The sequence below is a fragment of the Nematolebias whitei genome, chromosome 16 (assembly GCF_014905685.2).
Source record: "Nematolebias whitei isolate Nwh7 chromosome 16, NemWhi1, whole genome shotgun sequence".
In the NCBI taxonomy this organism is placed as follows: Eukaryota; Metazoa; Chordata; class Actinopteri; order Cyprinodontiformes; family Rivulidae; genus Nematolebias; species Nematolebias whitei.
The window spans coordinates 2,229,562-2,257,016 of NC_056513.1; the positions used below are offsets into that span (position 1 = coordinate 2,229,562).

General features: G+C 43.3%; 1 protein-coding gene across 2 annotated transcripts; it reads right to left on the minus strand.

The window, feature by feature from the left end:
- Positions 1 to 4,392: 4,392 nt before the first annotated feature.
- On the minus strand, positions 4,393 to 26,599 carry fam13a (family with sequence similarity 13 member A). Of its 2 annotated transcripts, XM_037690656.1 has the most exons (11): positions 26,328 to 26,599; positions 17,906 to 18,119; positions 17,680 to 17,821; positions 17,059 to 17,140; positions 16,773 to 16,978; positions 16,599 to 16,682; positions 16,284 to 16,379; positions 9,849 to 9,932; positions 9,204 to 9,400; positions 5,027 to 5,128; positions 4,393 to 4,948 (listed from the first exon to the last, which is right to left on the minus strand). In XM_037690656.1, exons 1-11 carry the CDS (start codon positions 26,488 to 26,490, stop codon positions 4,825 to 4,827), a joined length of 1,494 nt encoding a protein of 497 aa, XP_037546584.1. In that variant the 5' UTR covers positions 26,491 to 26,599; the 3' UTR covers positions 4,393 to 4,824. The 2 variants fall into 2 exon arrangements, with proteins under 2 accessions (XP_037546584.1, XP_037546585.1); XM_037690657.1 differs by lacking the exon at positions 9,849 to 9,932.
- Between the last annotated feature and the right edge of the window lie 856 nt (positions 26,600 to 27,455).

Here is a 27,455-nt window from a genome sequence, read left to right on the forward strand (position 1 = left end):
CACTCACTCACTCACTCACTCACTCACTCACTCGGTGCGAAACTGACTGCCGTACTTGGGGAAACCAGCGACACAGCTGCTCTAGACAGGAAATGCAGATACAAAATAAAAGTGTGCAGCTCAGACAGGAAGTCACCGACATCACTGCAGAAACATCAAAATAAAATCCATTCAGATCTGTTGTAATTAAACGTATTTATAGTTATTTACACGGAGTACCCGGAGAAAACCCACACATGCACGGAGAGAACGTACAAACTTCACCCAGAAAGGTCCCGGCCGGGATTTGAACCGGCAACCTGCTTGCTGAGAGGCAGCAGCTTTACCAACTGCTCCATATTTTACTTGGTAAATGTAAATGACGACGTTTTCCTGAAGGGTTCATGTGTTTGTACGAACTCTTTGCAGAATGCCGTTTACAGGGGGGAGTTCACGTCCGCTCACCCAACAGTCCGGTTGTTCTGGGAGGTGTTCCACGAGTTCCCTTTGGTCAAGAAGAAGCAGTTCTTATGCAAGTATTTCATTATACTCTCTTTATTAATGTGCACGCAGGTGAATCATAAACTGATTTTCCTTTGTAATAAATCAAGTTGTTGCTGCTTGAGAAAAATAAAGCAGCACTTTGTCTGTGCTACAAACATCTTGAACTAAATCAGCATTTCCTGTGTATGGAGTTTAAAATGGGTGTTTTAGAATTAGTGTGTGAATTATCATAAGATATGAAATCTCCCAAAGTTTTTTTTATACTTGCATCTAGTACTTTGATTTTTTTAATAATACTGATTTAATTCAAATGGTTTCTGTAGTTGATAATTACAATTGTCCTTGTTTTATTTCATGACATTTCATACGTTAGTTGATTTGTTTGTTCCACGCTTTATAAAAATACCATTTCTAAGGCGCAGCTAAATGAAGTAAATGTATTTCTGAATATGTTTGAGTAAATCTTTTCAAGTTTTACTCAAACATATTCAGAAATACATTCATTAGAATTTAGTCATTATGTATAATATTTGTGATTATGACCAGATTTTTTAAATGAGGGACATTAAATGATTTTAATGATTCAAACTGAAGGGGTTTGAAGTCAACCCACTGCTTTTATGCCTTTGAGCTGTGGACAACTGGTTCGAGTGTGAGACGTTAACGATGACAGTTTGTCTCCTTCTAACTCAAACTGGACTCTGAAGTGTCGACTTTCCTTTTTGACTCTGTGATGCTTTGGTTGACACACGTCTTTGTGAGGCCTGGCCAGCTCGCCTCTTGAAGTTCATCTTTGTGGCCGCGTTGCAGAACGGTTTTGTGACAAGGACTCGGTTTTCATGAACCACACAAAAAACATGAGAACTCCAAAGCACGAGTTCACTGCAGTTTGTTTGAGGTCCACCATCTGTGTATCTTGGCTGCAGTGTTCCTCACCGGCACCGATCGTATTCCCATCCACGGCATGGGGAGCCTGCGTATCGTCATCCAGTCCACCCCAGCTGAGGAGCACTACCTGCCTGTAGCCCACACCTGCTACAACCTCCTCGACATGCCCTGCTACCAGACCAAAGAGATCCTGCGCCGCCACCTCACCCAGGCAGTGGAGCAGTACGAGGGCTTCAGCCTGGTCTGAGGAGCTCGGTGCTCGTTAACAGCAATACACCCCGTGAGCGTGTCGCGCTGCAAGACGGCCACAGGCGGGTTACTTAGCTCTGAAAGGTTTGTGCGCACATTCAGATCATGTGTTTTCTTCATGTTACAAGTTTTTAACTCCTCAGCAGTTCTAGGATTTCAACAGCTGATACATGAATATTACAAAACATGTCCGTGTATTTAAAACTATATGCGCTCTGAAATTTGCATGATGACCTGGGATCAGGAATTTACTGGAACAGAAATGAATTCTGGGAGTTTATTTCATCTGTTTTTGTTTGTTTGTTTTTCAAAGCTGTGTATTTTATATTCCTTAAATTCTATTTTTACCGTTTAAAAGGCTCTGCTCTTACCCCGACACATTGTGTTGCATTGGATGATTTTAATTTATTAAAGAGAATATTTACCAACTTATTTTGACTAAGTAAGTGTTTAATGTGTGTAAATAGCGCCTTGAATACAAACTCTTGCTTTGACGTTAGTCGTACCGCTACTTTTAAATCTGGACATTTGATTCTTGCTTTTTATAAAAGAAAGGAAGAGCTGGTGAGTTTTAATTAAACGGATCAGGCCGACACGTTCTAATCATCATTTACTTCCTGTTCAGTTGTGGATCATAAAGCAGCTTCGACGGTCACGTCGTGCTTTCCACATTTAAAACTTAACGTTGGACATTTGGCCCAAGCCCCACACTTAAATAAATACTGCGTTTTTTATTTCAGTTTGTGCCGTAATAAATTCATAACAAATGCTTTTGTTCAGCGTTGCTTTATAGACAAGTTACTGTTTGTATGTGCAAAAGTTAAGCATGAGCCATATTTGTTCATCAATACTAAAAACCTGTGCGTTCGGTTATAAATGCTGTTTGATTTGAAGTTCAGTGACTTGTTGTCTGCATTTCAGCTGGAAAATGAAGGAACAGTCAAAGTTTGATAACTAAATAATTGAGCAAAGACCAGTGTAGACTGCTGCCAAAATAAAACCATTCAGAGCTGAAGGGTTTTACATCGTGTTGCACCAAAAGCAATTTTCTAAATCTTTACCGTCGATTTAGCTTAAAGTGGTACTGACATAAACATTAATTCTTTACAAGCGAACTGGACACCTACTGTGCAGCACGAGGCACTTCCAGCAAGAGTATAAATGTGTAGCTGCCAAATTAACCAGTTTAAAAAAAGCATTTGCATGAAGTGCTCCAAATTTTTTCAGGCTTGTTTTAAAACACTGACGAACCACGTTTGCACAAGTCAGAGTTAATCTGGTTACAATTAATTTATTTCCATATTTTCCTCTTGATTTTTTTCCTGTTTCACATTTAAACAGCCACAGTATTATTGTTAATAACCTTTCCATAAAACAAGACATCCATCCATCCATCATCTTCCTCTTGTTCTGGACTCGGGTCTCGGGGGCAGCATCTTGAGCAGGGAGGTCCAGCCGCCTCTTCTGGGAGGACTCCAGGGTGTTCCCAGACCAACTGAGACGTGGTCTCTCCAGCGTGTCCTGGGTCTTCCCCGGTGTCTCCTCCCAGTCGGACATGTTGGAGCCACCACCCCCGTCTGCCTATCCAGTGGCACTGACCCCGATGTCCACGCGATGTTGCAAAGGCGTGTCAACCAAGACAGCCCCACAACATCCAGAGCCTTAATGAAATCAGGGTGAATCTCATCCGCCCCAGGAGCTCTGCCACCTGAGCTTTTAACTACCTCGACCACCTCAGCCACGTTACGGACAGACCAACCCCAAAGTCCCCAACTCAGCTTGCTCCATGGAAGACGTGCCCGTGTGGTCGAGAAGTATTCCTTCCACCTCCTGATGCCATCACTGGTTGAGGTCAACAGCACCCACCTTCACTGGACACGTTAGTAAAGAGCTGCTCCTCCTCCTCAGCTGCCTGATGGTTTGACAGAATCTTCTCGGAGCCGACCGAGAGTCTTTATCCAAGGTCTCACCGAACTCCTCCCACATCCGAGCTTTTGCCTCGGCAACAGCCAAGGCTGCGGACTCCACCTCAGCTGGGATGCAGTTCAAGCTCTCCCGGAGGTGCAAGTTGAAGATCTCCGACGGGTTCTTCTGCCGGGCGTTCCCAGCAAACCCTCACTACGTGTTTGGGTCTACCGGGTCTGTCCAGCATCTTCTCCCACCGTCTGACCCAACCCACTACAGGTGGTGATCAGCTGACAGCTCCTCTCTTCACCTGAGTGTCCAAAACAAACGGCCACAGATCAGATGACACGACTATGAAGTCGATCATCGATCTAAGACGTAGGACGTCCTGGTGCCAGGAGCACTGATGGACACCCTGATGTTCCAACATGGTGTCTCATGGACAAACTGTGACCAGACAGAAGTCCAACAACAGAACACGCTCAGGTTCAGGTCTGAGGCCGTTCCTCCCAGTCACGCCCACCAGGTCACACTGTCGTTACCCACGTGGGCATTGAAGTCCCCCACCAGAATAAAGGAGTCCCCAGCTGGAACACCTTCCAGCCCCCCCAACCAAGTACTCCAAGAAGGCCGGATACTCTGAACTGCCGTTTGGCGTGTAGGACAATGAGTCAGAGCCCGTCCCCCCACCCGAAGGTGCAGGGAAGCCACCCTCTCATCCTCCGGGAACTCTGGCTGCGATCTTTGGGCTGTGGTGAAAGTTTTAATTTAAGCTTCTAAAGAAGAAGAAAGATCCTTTCAGATGTAGCGTGAAGGTGGAAGCTGAAATAAACGTCACTAAATGAAATAACAGCGACACCTCCCATGGAAAATACACATAAATACACCTTTTATTCACAAATTCTTTCAAAAAATAATTTGACACCTACAGCCATTTTACTCCAGTACTTCTCTACAGTTAAACAGAAGAGAACGGCTTTCTTACTTGAAAAACTTTAAATTGGTAAAATAAATTATTAGCATCATAACGAGGTGATTTACATCATTTGTGCGTCTGTGACTTCGTCTGGACGAACGTCCAGATTTGAAGGTGAGGTCCGGCAGTTCTCAGGTGACGCAGGTGTGAATCAGTCACAGGTGGGCTGGATGACTCCGCCCCCAGCGTGTTTGACAGAGTAGATGAACAGGTTACACAAAACTTCAAGGTCAGCTGATCCCAGAGCAGCATGTCGATCTCGGTTTCTTCCAACAGATGTGTTCGCCTTTATTGTCCCGTCAGCGCTTTGTAAAAATGTAGTCTCAGATGAATTTACTGGAGTCTCTTTTGCTGATGAGCACCTCCAGCAGCCGCAGCTTGGCCTTGATGTGTTTGTATTCGTGGTACTCGTCTGCCAACGGGGAGCGGTCCTCCTTCTGGACAGTCCTTTTAAAAAATGAGACGGCAGAACGTTGGAGACGGTCCTAAAGACAAACGTTACGGCTCGCTTGCTCCGCCTCTTACCTCCCGTTTTGTCTGAAGAACTGGTCCTCGAACTCCTTCAGGTTCTTGCGGATCCTCTTCTTCTCCTCTCTCGTCTCCTGAAGCTGCTCAACGAGTTCCTGCCTGAGACCGAGCAAGCAGGACGCGTTTAAACATCTCGCACCAAACCCTGTTCAGGTTGAAACTAAACACAACTACACAAATCACATTTCCTGAGAAAATGCCGTGTGAGTGCGTGCTGCAGAAGAACCTGCTGAGAAACAGCTGACATTAGCTATTAAAAAAACATGCTGAAATTTAGCTGACATGGAAGAATAAGCCTAAATTTGCAGAAGAAATCGGAACACACACTTGCTGAAACGGGTTTAAATAGGAAGAAATTAGCACAAAAATTAGCTGAAAAACAAATTAGCAAAATAAATTGCTGCAAAGTAGCTGAGACAGAAAGAAGCTTAAACTACCAGATGGAAGCTGAAAGAGCTGAAATGAGCTAAAAAAATAATGTGGAATTAGATGAAAAAACTACGGTTAGCATAAAAACAGCTAAATGCTAGCTGAACTAATAGAAATAGCTGAAACTAGCATAATTAAGCTGAAAGGCGCATAACAAGCTGAAATTAGCATAAAGAAGTTAATTAGGCTGAAAGTAGCAGAAATTAGCATGAAAAACTTGAATTTATATGAAAACAGCCGAAACTGGCTAAAAATGCTTAAAAATGTAGCTAAAAAGTTAGAACAAGCTTAAATTAGCAGAAGAAAGCAGAAAGAACACACGTTTTCCCAAGTAGGCTGAAAGAAGCAGAAATAAAAACGGCAGAATTTTCTGATAAAAGCTGAAATAACCAAAAATAAAATAGCTGAAATGTAGCTAAAAAGGCAGAAAGAAGTTTAAATTTCAAGAAGGAAGTGGTGAGTGCACGTTTGCTGAATTAGGCTGAAAAAGTTCAAATGAGTGCAAAAAATGTGGAATTAGCTTAAAAAGCTTAAATTAGCATAAAATGGCTATATAGTAGCTGAAATAGTAGAAAAGGCTGAAACTTGCAGAAAGGAGCAAAACGAGCTGAAATTAGCAAAAAGAAGTTAGAAGCACAAAAATGTTGTAGTTAGCAAAAATAATCTGAAAGGAGCACAAACAGCTGAAAGGAGCTGAAAGAAAAAAAGTTAAAATTAGCAACAGGAAGCTGAAAGAAGCTGAAGCAAAACAAAATGTGAAAGGAGCAGGAAAAGGCTGTAAACACATCTAAAGATCTGAAGGATGCAAAATGAGCTCAGTTCATTTTCTATGAGAAAAAAATTGAAGAAAAGGCTAAATATTTCAAAAAGCTAAAGTTGCACCAAAACCAAAAGTCATAGGAGGATTGTCCTGAAAGAGACGAACGTTTTGATTTAGATTTATTGAAATAGATGAAAACTGTAGGACGAGAATCGAGCTGAAAAACGTACAGAAGAAAAACGGATCACAATAGAGTGAATGTTTATGAAGCGTTCACATGTTTTTCTTTCGTACATTTTTCTGCATCTTTCTCGTTCCACAATTTTTGTGCTATTTCAACAAATCATAAATCAAAACGTTCGGCTCATTCAGGACAATCCTGAATTTAATTCAGTTCAGTTTATTTCTAAAGCTCCAAGTCACAACAGAATCATCTCAGAGCAATGAACAGAAACATTCATGTATAAAATAATAATTGAACATTATTTATGTGAGGAGCAGCTTTGAGTTTAACTCCATCACTGAACTCTCATCTTGAACAAGCATGAAGGCGACAGTGGAAAGAAAAACTCCCTCATGAGGAAGAAACCTTTAGCAGAACCAGGATCAGGACAAGAGGACCATCTGCTTCGACCGGCTGGGTTTGGTAGGAATAGATACACAATGGCAGGTCAAGAATCACATGTTAATATAGAAACAGTATCAAATGAAAACTATTCAATTTTAACAATTCATTTAAGGACATGAGGTCAGTTTGTCCTCTAGTAGTCTAAGTCTATAGCAGCATAACAAGCCGACCCTAACTATAGGATTTATCAGAAAGGAAAGTCTTAAACTGGACAATGTGTCAGCCTTGTGCAAATTTTGGCTTGTTCTTCCGTGTCAGCATGTTTTTAGCTTGAGTATAGTTTATCTTTTAGTCTTATTCTAAAACGCAAAGCTTCCGGACGCCTTGGTCCATAATCTTTGTCTCTGGAAGGGCTTACAGAAGAAGACGAAGGGAAACGTCAAAGTTCATGCTCAATAATTCAGGTACAAATCCAACAATGTTCAGTCAGGTCACCTGGACTTTTTTTTTTTTCTGAGACAAAAAGTGGCAAAAAAAAAAAAAAAAAACATCCAGGTGACCTGACTGAACATTGTTGGATTTGTACCTGAATTATTGAGCATGAACTTTGTTCTGAACCACTTTGACATGGCTGCCTCAGAGGAGTCGACAGGGGAGGCCCCAGAAACCATCTTATCACCATCAAACTGGTTTTTTTCTTCCCACTATGCGAGTGTGCTGCTTGTGGGACTCAGTTTGATTGTGGCTCCTCTGACTGATGAAGTCCTTTGGATGAAGAAACGTCTCAAATAAAAAAACAAAATGAAGGGAAACGGTTTGTCGTCTATGAAGATGTTTGATCCGTCATTAAAAAAACTAATTTCTCACTCAGACACCAAAACCAGTTTTCTGCTGCTGGTGAACAGAATGAAATCAGGCACAGGATTGTGTGGGAATGGTTTCTACAAAAACTTTACATATCAGGATTTTAAATATTCACAGTACGGGTCGAGTCCACAAGTTAAACGAGCGTTTTTAAATATTTTTTGCAGCCCATGCTCTCAGTAACATCTACATCTGTCCATTGTGTAACGTGATTATCTTCTGATCGTTCTTTGAGGGGGATGGGAGGAAAACGACCACGGTGGGTCTGAATCAGATGCTGCCGGATTATTTTTAAATAACTGATATTTGGATGAGGGGTGAAAAGAAGCTGCTTTTTATTTCTGCACTTGCAGCAGATTAAAAACTAGTATAGGCTGTAATGTGACAGATCACACTTTAAAACGTCTTCAGCTGATCCAAAATGCTGCTGCCAGAGTCTTAACTGGAGTTACTGGGAGAGATCATATCTCTCCAGTTTTAGCTTCTCTCCATTGGCTCCCTGTCAAATCCAGAACTGAATTCAAAATCTTCTGACCTACAAAGCTCTCAACAACCTAGCTCCATCTTATATTACAGATCTTATTGTTCCATATTTTACTAACAGAGCACTTCACTCTCAGACTGCAGGTTTACTTGTGGTTCCTAGAGTTTCCAGCAGCAGAATGGGAGGAAGATCTTTCAGTTCTCAGGCTCCTCTCTTGTGGAACCAACTTCCAGTTTCTGTCCATGAGGCTGACACATTGTCCAGTTTGAAGACTTTCCTTTTTGATAAATCCTATAGTTAGGGTTGGTTTGGGTTTCCTGAGGTATCCCTTAATTCTGCTGCTATAGGCTTAGACTGCTGGAGGACAAACTGACCACATCTCCTCTCTCTGCTGCGTCTTTACTTGCTCTACCAGTTAAAAGGCAGCTTTTCCTTTCCACTGTCTCCTTTGTGCTTGCTTAGGATGGGAGACTCTAATAACATGATGGGGTAGAGGCAGGGCAGCCGACCCAGGGCCCGAAAGCCCCAGGTTCGATCCCCAGCCATTCCCACATATTGTGGTGTCTCTGAGCAAGACACCCAATCCCTAACTGCTCCCCGGACGCTCAGTAGCTAGCTGCCCACTGCTCCACCTGGGTGTATCCCAGGTGTGATGGGTTAAATGCGGAGAATTAATTTTGCCATTGTATGGGAACACACAATGATGACAACACATAGAGCTTGTTATATTATTATTCAACACAACCTGCTGCTTCCTTAGACAGATAACTTTTACTAATTGCCTTTTGTATGCATGTGAATGTTTGTGTAAAGTGCCCTGAGATGACTTTTGTTGTGATTTGGTGCTAAAGAAATGAATTGAATTGAATCGAACTCCCCTCTTCACTCCGTGATGGGAGACGATGAAAGCTACACCAGCATGGTCCTAGCGAGTAATTTGTGAAGCGTGAAATGCTCTTCTGTAAAGGGGGCAAAGCAGTTTAAGGTCAATAAATGATTAAGGAGCAAGAAAACATTCTGGTTTCCTCCTACAATAATCAAGAAGTGCATCTCTTATTTCTGTACTCACGTGGAAGCTGAATGCAAGTTGGACAGGTCCATGTCTCCTGAGGTTTTGGAGGGCGAAAGTTCATCTACAGGTGAAATGAAACCGTCCACTTCCTCATCCATGGGGTCCATGAAGATGAACACGCCAAGCTCAGGCCTTATGGTCACATTTAACTGAGCCTTGGTGTCACTGTCGTCCTCCGAGCCATCTTCCTCCTCCTGCACAAAAACAGCACGAAAAGAAATAATACAACCCACATACAGGTTCTACAGACACCAACCGAAAGGTTAGACCAAACAGGGCTGAAGCACTGTACAGCATGAAGATCATGCAGTGTTAGTCAACAGTGGTTATTAATCACAGTTTACTTCACAACTGATTTAAATGGATGCCATAACCCCATGTGTTAAACTTTGGTATCTCATCACCAAAACCAAACTAGAGAAGCTTAGGTGAATGAATGCATGAAGTGAAGCTTACAGTAAAACAGCATCACATGTTTATGAAACATCAGCAGCTACTGATTCAACAGTTCTACAGCCACTCAATCAACAGGCTCCCATCAGGTTCGTTAGAGGGAGGATGGTAGAGAATCAGGAGGAAGCATGAGGGGTTGGAGCAAGGCAAGGTTCACTGATTACTGGAGCAGGTGGAACAGCTCTTCACCTTGATATCATCGAAGAAAAGTGCAGTTTCACCCTCAATAATGGGCTGAAGGAGAGGACCTCTGCGCTTGCTGGAGGGGGAGCCCTGTGGTGGCGGTTGAGAAGGAGGAATTAACGACCACACGCAGACGCCCACTCCAACAATGAATGAGACAGCAAGGCCACAAGCAGCAGACTGTTCCTTTGAAGTCGTTATACAACTAATTTGCATTGTTTCTGACTGGTGTTTGCAGAGAACAGAACAGTAAAAAATAACAACCATAATCAATAAAAAGGACTTTGACAAATTTTAGTTTTGCAGTTTTGAGGAGTCGGTTGTGCATTAAATGAGTTGTATGCCCACACTGCAGATTCTAATTTGCAGATGTAGGGATATGTATGTTGTAGATTTGATGGTATGAATTTTAAAAAATTCATAAATTATTTAGCCTCAAACCACCACCTTCGAAAAAACGTAAAATATATAAATCTATGGTTTATATAATTATCAGTCTCAATAAGTTACCCTAAATGATGAGTTCTTTTCTTTGGACTTACACTAAAACACCCACACAACTAAATTAAGTTTGGCACTGTTTATGTGACATTTGACAGATACGAATATAACAACTTATGGCAAATCAGTATGGTTAAGAGGGGGACAAGTAGCGTTGCATTCGGGCCCAAAACATCTGACCCAACCCAGTCCCAGCCCATAGCCATCATTTCTGAACCCGACCCGACAAATTAACATTAATTACAGGTCTGAACCCGAACACCCCCCCGGACATTTTTTATTAAACTTTGACTGCTTATATACTGTAGGTATTAACGGTCGGCGGACATGCACAGCTAAGGGGGCAGAAGATCGGAGCTGAGGGGGTGTTTGTCCTTTCAAGGCCGTCAAAGCGCATTAAATCTTTGCTTCTGCCTGCATTCTGCATTATTCAGACACAGACCCTGCTTTGACATGTCTGCTTTGGGATCTCACTGGAAGGAGAGATCGGGATCTCTCCCGACACTGCCTCGGACCACAGTACTTGGAAAGCCAGGAACTCAGCTCCGCCCTCACCAGGTCCCAGAGAGACCTACGTGTCGGCCCTGAAGTCGGACATTCTGGCTTAAATCGTAAATTAAAGCCGCCGTCGCAGAGGATCTTGCCTTTATTAAGGGTGAACTTCAAGCAGTGACGGCGGAGATGGCTAATGGTACCACGGCACTCCAAGCCAAACCAGACCAGGTTAAACTGAGTGCTAAAGATGTTGAGGATTTGGTCAGAAGAGGTTGTGGCTTTGCACAGTACTGTGACAGAACTGAAAGACGAGATATAGGAGAAGACGAGAGGTAGGGCAGCCAACTCGGGACCCAAAAGTCCCAGGTTCGATCTCCAACCATTCCCACATGTTGTGGTGTCTCTGAGCAAGACACCTAATCCCAAATTGCTCCCTGGGCGCTTACATAGCTGCCCACTGCTCCATCTGGGTGTATCCCAGGTGCAATGGGTTAAATGCAGAGAACTAATTTTGCCATTGTATGGGAACATACAATGATGACAACACATAGCACTTATTATTCTAAAGTCAGAACAGCACCCGGCTCGGTACGGCCTCCTAAGTTCTGGAGCAATTCTTCAAGGAGGAGTATGATCTCAAAAAGTTGATGTTTAGCTTAAAGATCTGACTGGCTTTACTTTAAAACTATGCCAGAAAAAAAAAACTGCAGTTCTTGTTCGAATGCAAAGGTGTTTCACAGTTGTTTATTCAGATACTTTATGTACTAGTGGGTCATGTAAGCTATAGCTGCATTGGCTTCACCAGGTTGGTGAAGTAGGTGTAAAGGGAGAATCATATCTTGACCGGTCATCATCTTGAACAGCAAAATGCCAGTGGGCTGATGTGGAGTTGATTGGATGGCCATTAGGACAAGGGGCAGTTGGTGGCCACATATTTCTTAAGTAGACTGATCACTGTTCTGTTGGATGGCTCAACTTGACTTAATGCTTGGGGATAGTAGCCAATATGGAAATTGACTTTAACACCTAGCATTCACCAAAGTTCCTGCATCACCTTAGCAGTGAAGTGTGTACATCTGTCAGACTTGACCTGAATGGGAAGTCCAAACCTTGTGAAGATGTGATTCATGAGCAGTGGTGTGTGCCATGTCATTAGCAGCCAGTAGGCTTTAAGTCAATTTGATCAATGCACAGGTCACAGTGAGGAAGTATTTGTTCCCTCTGGCCCATCTGGTGAGTGGTCCCACCCATTCATCTGTAAATCAGACCACGGAAATGTGATCCCTCTAATTAGTAAAAGGTGTTCTGTGAAGTGGTCTTGCAAGTAGGAACTAACAAGACCAAAGCACCCTTTGATGTAATCATTTACATTTTTGTGCCTTCCTGGCCAGTAAGCAACTTGCTGTAACGCATTAAGTGTTGCTTTGGCGTCTTTGTGTCCTTAAGATAGAAGAACATGGGCGTGTACTAGCATCACCCCCCTGTGATCCTGAGACACCACAAACGCAGGGAAAGATGTTGGCAAGGGAACAAATACTTGAATGCCCTTCACAATGTTCAGGAAAGAGTGGATTTTAAAAAGAGTGCGGAACTCAAGGACTGAAGTAAGTTCATCTGATGATGGAGTGTTTACATCCAGATCAGCTAGGTAGTGAACCACCTAGCTGAAGGTTTGATCCAGTGATTGGAACTCAAGAGATTGTTGTCTGAAAATGCAGGTTCGACTGAGACTTCGTTGTCAGTTGACTGTGGCAGAGCAGGGGTGATGGCTGCAGCACATGAATGTGGAAGCTACACACCTGCTCTGGGGCAGCTGAGGCTGAGTAACGCGTTCGTTCTACAATGGGAGTTGGGGGTTTGATTCTACCACTATGCAGTCACATGTTGAAGTGTCCCTGGGCAAGATACTGAATCCCACACTGCCACTGACTTGTGTACCATCAGTGTATGAATGTGATATAAAGCACTAATTAGTCCCCATAGAATGATTTGTTCAGATTAGCTTTGTACAGATACAGTAGAGAACTGTATAAATGTGTATTATAAACATTGTTAATGGTCCACCTGAACAATTCAGTTTATTTATGTAGCGCCAATTCACAACAGAAGTCATCTCAGGGCACTGAACATAAATATTCGTATGTAAAATAAGTTAACAGAAACATTCATATATAAAAATAATAATTTAAGACTTTATCTGAAGGACAGACTGCTTTGAGTTTAACTCCATCACAGAACTCTCATCTTGAGCAAGCATGAAGGCGACAGTGGAAAGGAAAAAGTCCCTCATGAGGAAGAAGCATTTAGCAAAACCAGGCTCAGGACACTAAGTCACTAAGTCCTAGTCTGACACTAAGTCGGACTAGGATGTCTGCTGTACACAGAATGAGACAGGTCTGGGACTACAAGGAATCAGTTCCCTGTGGTTCCATTTAAGCTTGAGGGCACAGACACCTCCTGCTATCAAGACACGAAAAGATTTCAGGGAAATGGGAAGTGGAAACAGATGGGAAGCGGAAAGTCTTCCTAAACATCTGGAGGTCAGGGTGGCCAAGGCCTTACGCCAAGGCATCGTAAAGATCTTGGCTGATCCAGACTTTGAGATTCTCAAAGTCGATCAAAGGCTAAACGCAGGTTAGAAGGTCTGGTCCAACACAAGAATGTGACCACACTTTAGATCTTGTTTTAATGTTTCTAATCTGGAAATTTGTGATGCTGCTTTTTCAGACCACATGCCTGTCATGTTTCACATGCCACTCATCTGTCACTCAGTCAAACCTCGTGCGCCTGCACAGCCCTGTCGGGTCATTGACTCCGCTGCTGCTCAGGTCTCTGGAGCTTTTAGTTCTGCCATCGGCTCCACGGATCCTGTGGAGCCTTGTTCAGATGTTGAGGCTCTTTCATCTCGTTGCAACTGGTCAAACTGTTTTAGATGCTGTGGCTCCATCAAAAATAAGACCGTCTAAACCCAAAACCGAGCCCTGGGCAAATGATGTCACATGTGCTGCCAGGCACCAGTGCAGGACAGCTGAGCAAAAACGGAAGAAGGACAAGTTACAGGTGTCTTTCCAAACATTGAGGGACAGCTGGCGTTTCTATCAAACAACTGTTAAAAACTAATATTTCTCTGACATCATTTCCTCCAACTGTAGCAATTCACGTGCGCTTTTTAAACCCATGAACTCTGCTCTTAATGCCCCACAATCGGACAGCCCGGAGAACGCCACAGAAGTGTGTGAGAACTTCCTGAGCTTTTCTATCAACAAGTTGCAAGCCCTCATTAGCCCTCCTTCCTATTACTCGTTTACCTTTCGGCCACAATCCAATTAAACATGCACGCATAAAAATGATTTCACAAGATTTAGGTTTGCTACAACAGTCTGCTCAGAGCAGGTTACGACACACACGCAATGGGGAAGAACTGTGTGTCCACAATTACTTCAAAAGTGCAAAGTTCAACAGTTGTTCAACAATAGTTACCACTTCATCACGTTTCAGCAGGTCTGAAACTTTTAACAACAAATACACAACAGCTCAGAAGTTCTTAAGCACAGCAGCGCAGTTACAGAACTTTCAAAATAAGAGTCTTATGCTCACAGTCCAGCAGAAACTCAGCGTGAAGATGTTATCGAGTGCGTTTTAATATAAAAATGATTTTCCAAAGCCTCACGTGGGAAGCGCCAAAATAGTATGTACAGGTATATGTTATAGATTAGATGTCATGAATTATTAATAATTCATAAATTATCTATCCTCAAAGCACCACCTTTGAAAGAAGTAAATGATGTTCTTTTCTTTGGAGTAACATCATAATTACATTAAAACACCCACGCATAACTGAATTGTTTTGTCACCGTAACATTTATTAACAGATATGAATATAATAACATTATGGAGAACCTGGATGGGGAAAGATGTTCAGAAGTGATCCTGAAGTGTAAACTTGAAGTAAACAAAAATGTCATATCATATATGGATAAAAAAGATGTTGCTTTGAGGTAAAAAATGGAATTTGACCTTTTAGAGGCCGATTTAACTGAAACCAAACACAAAATAAAATTAAAGGTTGGCAGAAATTCTAAAATTGGGAAACTTATCAAAGTCTCGTGGAATTGGAGCACGATGATCACCAGCGAATGATTTGTTTTGTCCTACCGAGCCATAGTTCTGGTTCAGCGGGTGGACAGATACGAGGCAGGTGAGTGAGCCGGATCCGATAGGTGATCCCGGAGGATGATCTCGCGAGGGTACCTGGATCTGTTTTTGGCTATCCGGTGCTCAGGTTGGAACAGTGTTAGGTTCTGTGTGGTCTCACAAGTTCAGGAGTGGTGCAATTCTTCCGAGGAGGAGAATGTGCTCAAAATGTTGGAGTTTAGACTAAAGTTCTGACGGTTTTTCTTTAGAACCATGCTTGGAAAAAAAACAGTAGTTCTGGTTGACGTAAACAAGTGTGAACAAAGAATGAATGGTGCAGCTGGGCCAACGAAAACATGAGACCAACCAAAAAATAAAGTAAAACAAAAAATTGAAGAGAAAAAGAGACAAAGATCCATCCATCCATTCAGCCATCTATCCATTCGATATCTTTACCCGCTTGGTGCCCATGCCCAGCTATCAGTGTGAGAGAGGCAGGGGACACCTGGACAGGTCTCCAGTCCATCACAGGGACACAGAGACAAACGAGACAAACAACCATTCACTCTCTCGCACCTAGGGACAATTCAGAGTCACCAATCAACCTAACATGCATGTTTTTGGTCTGTGGGAGGAAACTGGAGTACCCGGAGAAAACCCACGCAGCACGGAGAGAACATGCAAACTCCACCCAGAAAGGTCCCCGGCTGGGGTTTGAACTGGGGCGACCTGCTCGCTGAGAGGTGGCAGCTCTACCAACTGCGCCACCGTGCCGCCTTACAAAGAGCTAAGTAAAATAAAAAAGAGACTAAGTGCAAGTTTGAAGAGTGCACGGTGTATTTTGGAACTGTTTGTCCAATCAAAACGCCTGTGTTTAAAATAGAGGTGGACCCTTTGCGTGGTATTTAGCCAGTAAGGATATGGGACTCCGGTTATCGGCTCTTGACAAAGAGAAAGGGGGGGACTTGGTTTTGATGCCGTTTTGCCTCAAAGAGGGGTGAAATAAACCTCCCCCCAAAAAAGGAGCACACACATTCCATGACTTTTAAATGTTGCATTAAATTAGCTTTACCTTGTAAGTGAATGAAGTCCATCGGTCCATTATTATCAGAGAAAATCACATGACATGCGTAGTGCCTTTCACATCCAGACCATCATCTATATATCTCAACCGTGAATGAGGATAGTCTGATAAGTAAAGCAGGATGAACTGCTGACACATCTGTGGCGTGACTGTTACACGGACTCTGCAGCCAACACCATCAGGGATTAGAGGAGGCAGCAAAAAGGAATTTAAGACGCAATACTTACTATGATGGGGATGGTGGTGGCTCTGCAGAGGATCTGTTTCACCAAGCGGTATCGGTCATACATTGGTTTCATGAATTGCCTCTCATTTTTGGTCACCTGGAATAGCAAAATGAAGGAGCACTGTTAGTTTCAGCTGCTTTCTAACATATCACTGTGTCCGCAGAGTAAAAACTACAGTCAATGCCAGCTCATGCTTTGGGTTTCATATCTAACATGTTCTATGTGCAACAGATATGTCCTCAAACCAGTCGTACAAGTCAAAACATGGCTGACAAGAGATCAGTTTACTCAGGAAGGAGGAGGAAGAGAGCTTACAGGTCGACCGTGGATGCTCTCATAGTGCAGGAGAGCTTTTTGCAGGGCAACTTTCTCAGCTCCAATTTGCTCCCGTGTCATATCCTGTTGGCAGGGTGACAGGAAATGAATCGGCATGATATTCTCTGGTGGACATGTTTGAATTTAAATGTGCGGCATGGAGGTGGTTTTCACCTTGATGTCCTCGGGGCGGTTCATCTCCTCTCTCTTCTCCTGCAGCTTCTTTAAGATGAACTCCAGGGTGTTTTCCACCGGAGGCTTTGGCGCCTTTTCCTGCTGAGGCTTCTTGTCTAGCTGAGAGCCGAAGCTCTTGGGGAGTGTGTTGCTGCGCTGGCGAGTCTGAGGAGGCAGGTCTTCCTCAGACTTTATTAGCTTGCGTTCTGGTATAAAACATGGGCGTTTCTTTTTAGTTTGGTGCCACCTATCTCACTTGTGCTTCATTTACCTACTGCGTTCTTACCTTTAAGCTCTTTACGAAGCTGGGCCAATTCATTCACCCATCTCAGCACTTCAGGATTTGCCACTTTATCACTGTGGGAGGGCTGAGAAGGAGAAAGAACATGTTCAAATAGACTGTTCACAAAAACAGTTGCAGATTACTCTGTACTTATCTCTTTACAGCATTACATCCCATGCTGGAGGACAAACTGACCTCATGTCCTCTCTCTGCTGTCTTTACTTGCTCTACTCAACCTGTTTGTAGTTATTTCTATCTTAACGTGCTTTTTGTCTTTCCTCCTATAGAAACCACACCTGGACCTGTCGGTCTGTGTCTGTTTCTACTTCCTGCCCTCTCAAACCAGTCGGTTGAAGCAGATAGTCGCTCGACCTGACCCTGGGTCTGCTGGAAGTTTCTTCCTGTTGAAGGGAGTTTTTAATTTCCACTGTCTCCTTTGTTCTCGCTCAGGATGGGAGACTGTGATGAAGTGAAGATTCAACACAATCTGCTGCTTCCTCAGATACATAACTTTTGCTGATTGTCTTTTATAAAGTCTGTGAATGTTTGTATTCAGTGCCCTGAACAACTTCTGTTGGGACTTAGAGCTACAGAAATAAACTGAAGTGAATTACCGGTACATACCCTGTACTTTCGATCTTCTTCAAACTTCTCCTCAAACCGATGGATCTTTTTCTTCAGCACATGAATCCTCTTTGTGAGCTGAGCAGAGGTCAGCTCCTCTCGCTCATCATCACAGGAGCCCAGAGAGGAACTCCGTTTACGACTGGACAAAACAATAACCCGGTCAACACGGACACTTCCCTTTTCCTCTTTTAAAAAACAAATGCAGAAGATTTAACAAGCGTACGTGATAAAAGAGTGCGCATTGGGTGGGGACGGAGGTACTTCTGTGTCGTCCACATACTGCTGGCAGTGCCCATAGGCGTAGAAGCGAGGAGACACCATCGGGTCACTTTCCTCTTCCAGCAGCTGGCGGATCGGACGACCCACGGCGTGAGGGGACAGTTGAGCTTCCTCTTGATCCGTGCTCTCCCTCTGCAGCGGGCATGCTAGGATCGGCTCTGAGAAACACAAACAGCGAGATGGAAAAGTTGAAAAAGTTGAGCTTCGGTTATCCTTTCATGCCAACGAGAGGAGAAATGATGTAGAAATAAACAATTTATTTAGAGAATCCTGTTTGGAAATGTTTAGGATGATGTCTAGAAGACACCCCAAACTGGGTGTCAATTTCGTTCCACCTCATGTACCACATGTGATGCTCATGAGAATAAAGAACCTTGAACCAAGACATTTCCAAACCTCCACTGGTCATCAGGTCCCACTGCCTTCCCCTTCTTCATTCTTTTCAGAGCTTTCTGGACTTCACCCTCACTGATCTTTCCCACTTCCTGGTCCATAGTTTCTATGACCTCTACTCTTCTTTCTCTTTCATTCTCTTCATTCATTAGCTCCTCAAAGTACCCTTCCATCTTTCCGTCACACTCTTCTCACTTGTTAGATCATTACCATTTCTGTCTTCAACAAGCCTAATCTGCTGCACATCCTTTCCAGCCTGATCCCTCTGTCTCATCAATCAGTACAAGTCCTTCTCTCCCTCTTTAGTGTCCAGTCTCCCATACAACTCATCATACACCTTCTGCTTTGTCTTAGCTACCTCCCTCTTTGCTCTACGTCCCATCTCCTTATATTCCTGTCTCCTCTCTTCAGTCCTCTCTCTGTCATATTTCTTCTTGGCTAATCTCTTTCTTTGAACATCTTCCTGCACTTCACTATTCCACCACCAGGTTTCCTGAACATCCATTCTCTGTCCAGGTGACACACCAAGTACCTTCCTACCTGTCTCTCTAATTACTGTTGCTGTAGTACATATGTGTCAAACTCAAGGCCCCGGGGCCAAATGTGGCCCTTGTTTATCTCTTATCTGGCCCCCAAGATGATATTTTAAATGTAAATTTTGATGTCAAAAACGCATCAGAGAACGTCAAAAGAGACCAATCAAACTTTTGTTGAGGAATCTGCAACCAAGAAAAGATGTTGGGTAACTAACTTGAGTTAATGTAGATTCTGAAACTGGCCCTTACTTTGAGAAAGGGTTTAATTTTGGCACCCTTTTGTAAGTGAGTTTGACACCCCTGCTGTAGTAGTCCAGTCATCTGGAAGCTCTTTCTTACCACCCAGAGCCTTTAACAGCTCCTCTCTGAATTTATCACAACATTCTTCCTTCTTCATCTTCCACCATTTGGTCTTCTCTTTCGCTTTGATGAACTTGTATTATAGTTTTGGCAAAAAATAATTATGTCTTCCTGACACAACCCTCACCATTTACCCGTGTTTGGGACTGGTACAAGAGACACACTGGCTTGTGATCCCTATTGGCTGCTTTTTTTTCCTGGTAGGTTATTGTATTTATTTATTTATTTATTTATTTAACCAGCCGTGTTACCGGCACTGTTCAGAAAGAAAAACATTTACTGTACGTATTTGTGTCTGTTACCGATACGTATTTAATTAAAAGTTTAAAAAAATATTTCTGGGTAAATATCTCATGTTACAACGTGGACACCTGCAGCTTATAGACAAGCGTGGCCTGTATGTGTACAAAATTGTTTTGTTTGTTAAATTTTGTGGGCGTGGCTTATATTCAGGTGTACTCAGTAGCCTGGAAATTACGGTAGATATTTTTTAATATTTGTGTTTATTCATGTATATTTAAAATTGCGGGTAAACCACACCCATGGCGACTCCCAGTTCATTCCCTGGTTACTGTCTGGTAAAAATAGCCCTGCAGAGAGACCCCAGCACCCCTCCAACAATCCCCATGCTATTAATAAAGTCCAGATCTCTGCGGGATAATATCAGGCTGTGATCCCTGTTGAGAGGTACTGCAATGGGTGTGTGTTTTAGTTTCTATGCTGCATATGCTCAGATATGTGCAAGCATAGGGGGACATAATACTAGACAGCTTTAAACCAAGAAATATCAGGATTTGAAGTAGAGGGGGAAAACTTTTACAGACAACGTGCCAAAAACTCAGCGGGAATCCTAACGTGGAGATCACGGAGAAGGATAGACCTGTGTTATCACATGTCAGAACAAACTGGAGTCTTTAAGAATATCTGCAGAGAGGGAAAACAAGTTCTGGAAGAAACTGACCATAAGTATAAACACTCGAGGTGTCAGGAAAATATGCACACCCAGTTTAAATCTGCACATGCATATTTTTCTTATCCAAGGTTACATTAACCAAATACAGAGAACAGAGATTAGGTTGCAGTTCCAACACAGGCAGTCCTGGGTCCTCTCTTTTGGCTTCCATCATGTGCAGTTTATCAAAAAGGCAACTCTACAGTGGGTTCACGCACAGCGGCAGGTTAGACTCAATCGTATCTTCTTCCAGAGACCAAGATCAGCGCAGCGGAACCAGCCAGTAAGACTCCATTCATCCACCCATGGCATCGCTCAAATGAATCCTTAAATAAACTGCACACTGAGGCTTCAGGATTAATTAGAGTAATGAAACTAAAAACTTGCCAGTGAGCCATTTGAGTAAAGGTTTTGTTGGAAAACTCTGTGATTATGTTCCAGACCAGTCAAGCATGTTGCTACGCAGTGGAAAAGGTCAATACAACATTTTCTTCCGTACCTCCTTTGTTCTTTTAATCATTGTGACATAACAGTCAAGATCATAATGAACTGGAGGGGAAAACGCTTTAGGAATCAAGGAGACAAAGGTTAGTGAAACAAGGCTCAACAGGAACAGAGGAAGAAAAGAGGCAACAAAAAGACAAGATGGAGAGAGGAATTAAGTTCTTGAAGGAATGCATCTCTCCTGTCGCCTTTTATGCCAGAGTTTTAGACTAAGATCCTCTTATGTTGAGAAATGATGGACTTGTAGCTGTTGTGGTCGCCAAGCCGATTTGTGCACAATCTCATGCAACATTGCAAAATATACTCAGACTGTGATAAATGGTAAATGGAGTGTACTTATATAGTACTTTTCTATTTAAACAAGGTACTCAAAGTGCTTTACAACACAATCTGTGCCTCATTTACCTCCACAAACACATTCATGCATCCCTCTACTACATCTCTACAAAGCTCATCTAACAGATAATTCTAAAGAGACTAATCAGAGCTTTATCACGTTCAAACACCGATGAGACACATCAGAGTCAATGAGAAGTTCAGTGTCTTGCCCAGGGACACATCAACATGTGGCTGCTGGTGGAATCGAACCCCCAACTCTCCCATTGGAGGACGACAGCTCTAACCACTCAGCCACAGATGCCCAGCTGTGCTGTGGCCTGCAGCTACTATCATATGAGATTTAAGCTCAATACCTGTAAAATTGTACCAAGGCACGGCCATTTTTGTGTTTTCTACGGTCAGTTGCCGACAGCAGCCATTTTGAATTGGGTTGGCTTCAAATGTTAATGCTTTGACATATTCAACGATTAATTACAAATTTCATTAAAATACATTCAGTGGTGAGATATTTTGCAAACAGACAGACAATAATAGACAAAATTAATTTCTTATGCAGTTTGTTCGAGCTCGAAATACATGTTAGAGATTAGTCCCAGATACTACAGTACCACACCAAACTTTAGCCAATTTAAAGGTGAGCACAGAAACAGCACTGTTGAAAATCACTAATGATATTCTCATGGCCTCTGACAATGGACTTGTGTCTACACTGGTCCTACCTCAGTGCTGCATTTGATACAGTTGATCATAATATTTTATTACAGACACTTGAATATGATGTTGGAATATATGATATTGGAATTACAGGAATGGCTATAAATTGATTTAAATCATATCTATCTGATAGATTCCAGTTTGTAAATGTGAATCTTCATCATACACCAAAGTAGTCATGGAGTTCATCAGGGTTCAGTGCTTGGACCAATACTCTTTACCTTGTACATGCTTCCATTAGGTAAAGTTATTAAACAGCATGGGATAAATTTTCATTGTTATGCTGATGATACACAATTATACGTATTTTTCTTTGAAACCCAATGAATCTAATCAGCTACTTAGACTACAAGCATGTCTTAAAGACATAAAACCTGGATGAACCTTAATTTTCTCCTGTTGAACATAGACAAGACTGAGGTTTTGGTTTTTGGACCCGAGCACCTTAGGAATGAATGTTTCAGTCTTTCTCCCTCCTTAGATGCATTAATCTGTCCTCCAGCTCTAATGTTAAAAATCTTGGTGTTATTTTTGATCAGGACATGTCTTTTATCCCCCACATTAAAAACGTTACTAGAACCTCCTTCTTCCACCTGCGTAATATCACTAACATTAGAAACATCTGATCTAAAGATGATGCAGAAAAACTGGTCCATGCATTTGTCACGTCTAGACTGGACTATTGCAATGGTTTATTATCTGGGTGTCCAAATACTTCTTTAAAACGTCTTCAGTTGATCCAAAATGCTGCTGCCAGAGTCTTAACTGGAGTTACTGGGAGAGATCATGTCTCTCCAGTTTTAGCTTCTCTCCATTGGCTCCCTGTCAAATCCAGAATAGAATTCAAAATCTTACTTCTAACCTACAAAGCTCTCAACAACCTAGCTCCATCTTATATTACAGATATTATTGTTCCATATTTTCTTAACAGAGCACTTCACTCTCAGTCTGCAGGTTTACTTGTGGTTCCTAGAGTTTCCAGCAGCAGAATGGGAGGAAGATCTTTCAGTTCTCAGGCTCCTCTCTTGTGGAACCAACTTCCAGTTTCTGTCTGTGAGGCTGACACGTTGTCCAGTTTGAAGACTGGGCTTCTTTCCTTTTTGATAAATCCTATAGTTAGGGTTGGCTTGGGTTTCCTGAGCTGTCCCTTAGTTATGCTGCTATAGACTTAGACTGCTGGAGGACAAACTGACCACATTTCTTCACTCTGCTGCGTCTTTACTTGCTCTGCTCTTCCTGTTTTTATTTGTAATTACATGTTTTTTGTCTTTCATCCTATAGAAAGTTCACCTGCACCTGTAATTCTGTGTTTGTCTGTTTCTACTTCCTGTCCTCTCCAAGCAGCTGGTTGAAACAGATGTGCCGCTCGTCCTGAGCCTGGTTCTGCTGGAGGTTTGTTCCTGTTAAAAGGAGTTTTTTCTTTCCACTGTCTCCTCTGTGCTTGCTCAGGATGGGAGACTGTGACGAAGTGAAGATTTAATGTATCTGCAAACTTTGACTAATTGGCTTTTTTATGAATGTGAATGTTTTCGTACAGTGCCCTGACATGACTTCTGTTGTGATTTGCCGCTATATTCAATCAACCTTTATTCATACAGGTTAGTGTCGTTGAGTCACGAGGACTCATTTACAAGAGCGACCTGTATATAAATAAACTAACTGAACTGAAATGGTGATCAAACCTGTCCCAGTACAGAAGGGGAGTTCATTTAATATAGTTTTACCTCAAATCTAAGTAGCTCACACGACAGGTGAGTGTTCAGAACTGTGTCACCTCCTAATGATCTGCCTTTTATTTCCCTGGATCTGGTAGGCAGGCTAGGACAGGGTCCATTTTTTCCATTTTCACTTCACCTTTATTTATCCAGGAATAAACACTAAGAACTAATTATTATTTACAGTGCAGGCCTGGCAGCACCAGCAGGCACTTGTAGGGTCTAGGGACCTACAAGTGCCTCTTGTAAAACGATAAAATATAGAAGCCGTTACAAACAAGGAAATCACAGACTACATTAACAACAGTTCATTGTCAAACATTACTAAGCATGAAAACATTTGTAAGCATCTTTAAACACAGCTTTTAAACAATTTTTCAGTTTATTTATGAAGCTCCAAGTCATGACAGAAGTCATCTCAGGGACTGAACAGAAACATTCATAGATAGAAAGTTAACAACATTATTTATGTGAGGAGCAGCTTTGAGTTTAACTCCATCACTGAACTCTCATGTTGAACAAGCATGAAGGCGACAGTGGAAAGAAAAACTCCCTCATGAGGAAGAAACCTTTAGCAGAACCAGGTTCAGGACAAGAGGACCATCTGCTTCGACCGATTTTTAAAATTAGAATCTGAGACGAGTGAGGTCGGACCCAAAGTTTTTTGAAGCAGATTCCAGTCAGATGGAGCAGCAGAGGCAAAGCCAGACTTGGTCTGTAGAGCTGTTAACCACAAAAACTGAGAGGATCGGCTGTTGTACTTTGAAACCAGCGCAGTTGCAGTAGATTAATTAAATATGGAGGTGAAAAACCAGCAACGTCTTGTAAATGAGAGTAAACCAATGAATTGCATGACGAGCATGCAGAGGAATGTGGTGGAAGTGGTCTCCAGCTACAAGTACTTGGGTCTGCACCTGAACAACAACCTCAGCTGGAGCAACAACACCACCAGCCTGATGAAGAAAGATCATCAGAGACTCTACTTCCTCAGGCGGCTGAGACGAGCTGGTCTGGAAGCTCAGTCCTCACCTCCTTCTACAGGTGTGCAGTGGAGAGCATCCTGTGCTCCAGCATCAACGTGTGGCATGGAGGCTGCACAGCTGCAGAAAGAAAAGCTTTGCAGAGAGTGGTGAAGGCTGCACAGAAGATGTTGGAGTCAGCCTCCCCACCATCACAGACATCTACACCTCCAGATGCAGGAAGAGGGCCACCTGCATCATGAAGGACCACACCCAACCAGCACACACACTTTTTGCCCCGCTCCCTTCAGGAAGGAGGTTGAGGAGCATTAAGTGTAGAACCACTAGACTGAGGAACAGCTTCTACCCTGAGGCTGTTAGACTCATGAATCAACCAGGACAATCACTGTGATGACACTTTAATTGTTATGTGCTTCTGATTATCCATGCTGCTGATCTCATGCTGCTGATTAGCTCACGCTGTATTCATTCATACCCATCTGCTCACCACAGACTCATGTTCGGGCTGCTGTTGTTACGCCGTATTGTTTTACATTATTAGTGTTTAGCGGATCATTTAGCGTAAATCTTGGCGTATATCTTAGTTTATATCTTAGATCCTAATTTACAGTTTCTTTTTACGCTTTTATTTTTGCTGTTGTTGGGTGTAAGTGGGCCCCTGTGTACATGTTGTTCCACCTCATGTACCACATGGGATGAAATGACAATAAACCTACTTGAACTTGAGAAGCCATTTAACAATATCCACTATGAGGTCACAGGCACCAGCAGTGCAGGTCCTGGGACAAAGAGTGCAGACACTTCCCCTGACTAATGCTCTCAGACACCCACATCCCCACTTGTACAGTAGGAAGTACTTACAACCACATGAAGTGATTATTCAGCTCGTGTTAAGACGAGCACAAACCTGCTTTTGTTGCAGCGCGACCCCCAGCTGAACTTTATGCACGTGGTTCAGCTGCAGCCAGCCTGGCATGTTCCTCCAAAACCAACATCCCATCAGTCCCACGGGCCTCGAGTTGAGAACAGTTGTTGGTTTGTCTTTTCTCCTCCATGCATGAAAAACAACAAGCTGCAAAAACAACAGCAACAAGAAGCTCCTCCTCACCCCTCCCCACAGCTCCAGTAGTTTTCCAGGTACAAAGTTTCACCACTAGAGAGCTCCACCAACATGTTGTCCTCTCCTCTCTCTCCCCCATCTCTCCTCCATCACCCCCACCCCCCCAGATCAAATAGAAAGTGAAGTTGGAGTCCATGTTGGGATCGAAGGTAAACAGAGAAGCGGAAAGAGGTCAACTCTGTTCAGCAGGTGAACCTGCTGGTCATCATTCCTGCGCACATCTCAACCCCCAGAGCAGCTTTCTGTGCGCGCGTGTCGCAATCTAAAAAGTCAGCGTGTCAGCACACCACAAACTGGGCCTTAGTTCATTTCAACTCGACGTGACACAAACTAAACGCACCCAAAGGTAATGAATGATGCAACGCGCTCAGCTCCAGCCAAATGTGGAACAAACCCCGATCCATTCATTCAACTTGCAGAATGTTCATAAAAATGATGCTGTGAGAGAATTCAGAGGCCGAAAAATATGAACAGATTTTTAAATGGAACATCAGTTCGTCAAGTGATCACACCCAGCCCGGGTGGAAACGCAGCTGATTGAAGATCTCACGCATGAAAACAACAGTCACGTTTCTCCTTCATGTGTAATAAGCGGTAAAACTTGTTGCAGGAGGAAAAGCTGCTGTATAAATCTGCATGACGTTTACATTTCGTTTCTTTGCATGCACAAAGTATAAAACGGCCTGATGAACATGAGCTGAATAATGGAGAGCTGTAACATGAGCAAGAGCAGGATGGAGCCCCCAGCCTCACCTCCCCAGCTGCCACCGTCCTCGGTCAGAGCCTTCATGTCCAGGCGGGGAACGTCCTCGCAGTCCGGCTCGGAGACGTGAACCTCTCCGCTCCCAATCCTCCCCGCTGGGTCACAGGCCACGGATGAGTCCTGGATCTTCATCCTTAGCGTCTGCACGACCATTAAAAGTGGAACAGGAACAGAACTACGTTTTCAGTAAACAACAGTTTGAGCGACAAACACACACTCTTTGTGAGTTCAGCCGCACACACAGACAAGCTCACGCTCCGGCCCCGCCCACAGGAAAAGAAGAGGTGGAGGCGGGGCGGATCCCCGCTCCTGATTGGCCTTCTGCCTCTGAGTCCCACCCACAGAGGAAAGCAGATATTGAGGCGGGGCGAATCCCTGCTCCTGATTGGCCTTCTGCATCTGGGTTCCGCCCATAAGGGGAAAGGCGGGGCGGATCCCCGCTCCTGATTGGCCTCCTGCAATCTGATCCGAACCCCGCCCCCCCCCCCGACCACCACCACCAATGACATATATTCTAGCTAATACGTCATTGCCCCACCCACTCACCCTCCCTTCCTGCCTCCCGCTCCGCAACATCAGTGCGCAGACGTGGACTTGTTTGTTTCAGGAGCAGCAGGGAGGGAAGGAGGACGCGACAAGACTGAGCTCAGAATGTGAGGCAGTACACGTAGGCTGGCTGGCCATTTCGTTTTTCTCAGGTACCAACCACCTGTCCCTGCAGACACCTCAATGCAGCAGCCTCCTCCTCAACCGCACCATTTCTGCCTCTTCAGCTGTTTTTTTTATTATGACGACCAACATTTTATTTCATTGTGTTTATCTGTTAGCAAAATAACCAGCGAACAGATGTTAATTAAACTCTCAGAAAATAATAACTTGGCATTCATGCACAACCTTTCAGAGTCGACTGAAGTGTCCGCCACAGCTAATCAGAATTAGCAAACACAAAAAACGCCACATTTGACAGATAATGAGAAGTGTGGTGTGGTAGTAGCTCAGCTTCACCCCCAACGTGAATTCTGACGGCAAACATCACGTGAGACCTTTGTTTAAAGTTTTGGCAATATCTGTTGGCGTCAGTTTGTCAGCTAGTCGAATATGTTACAAACCACTGGACG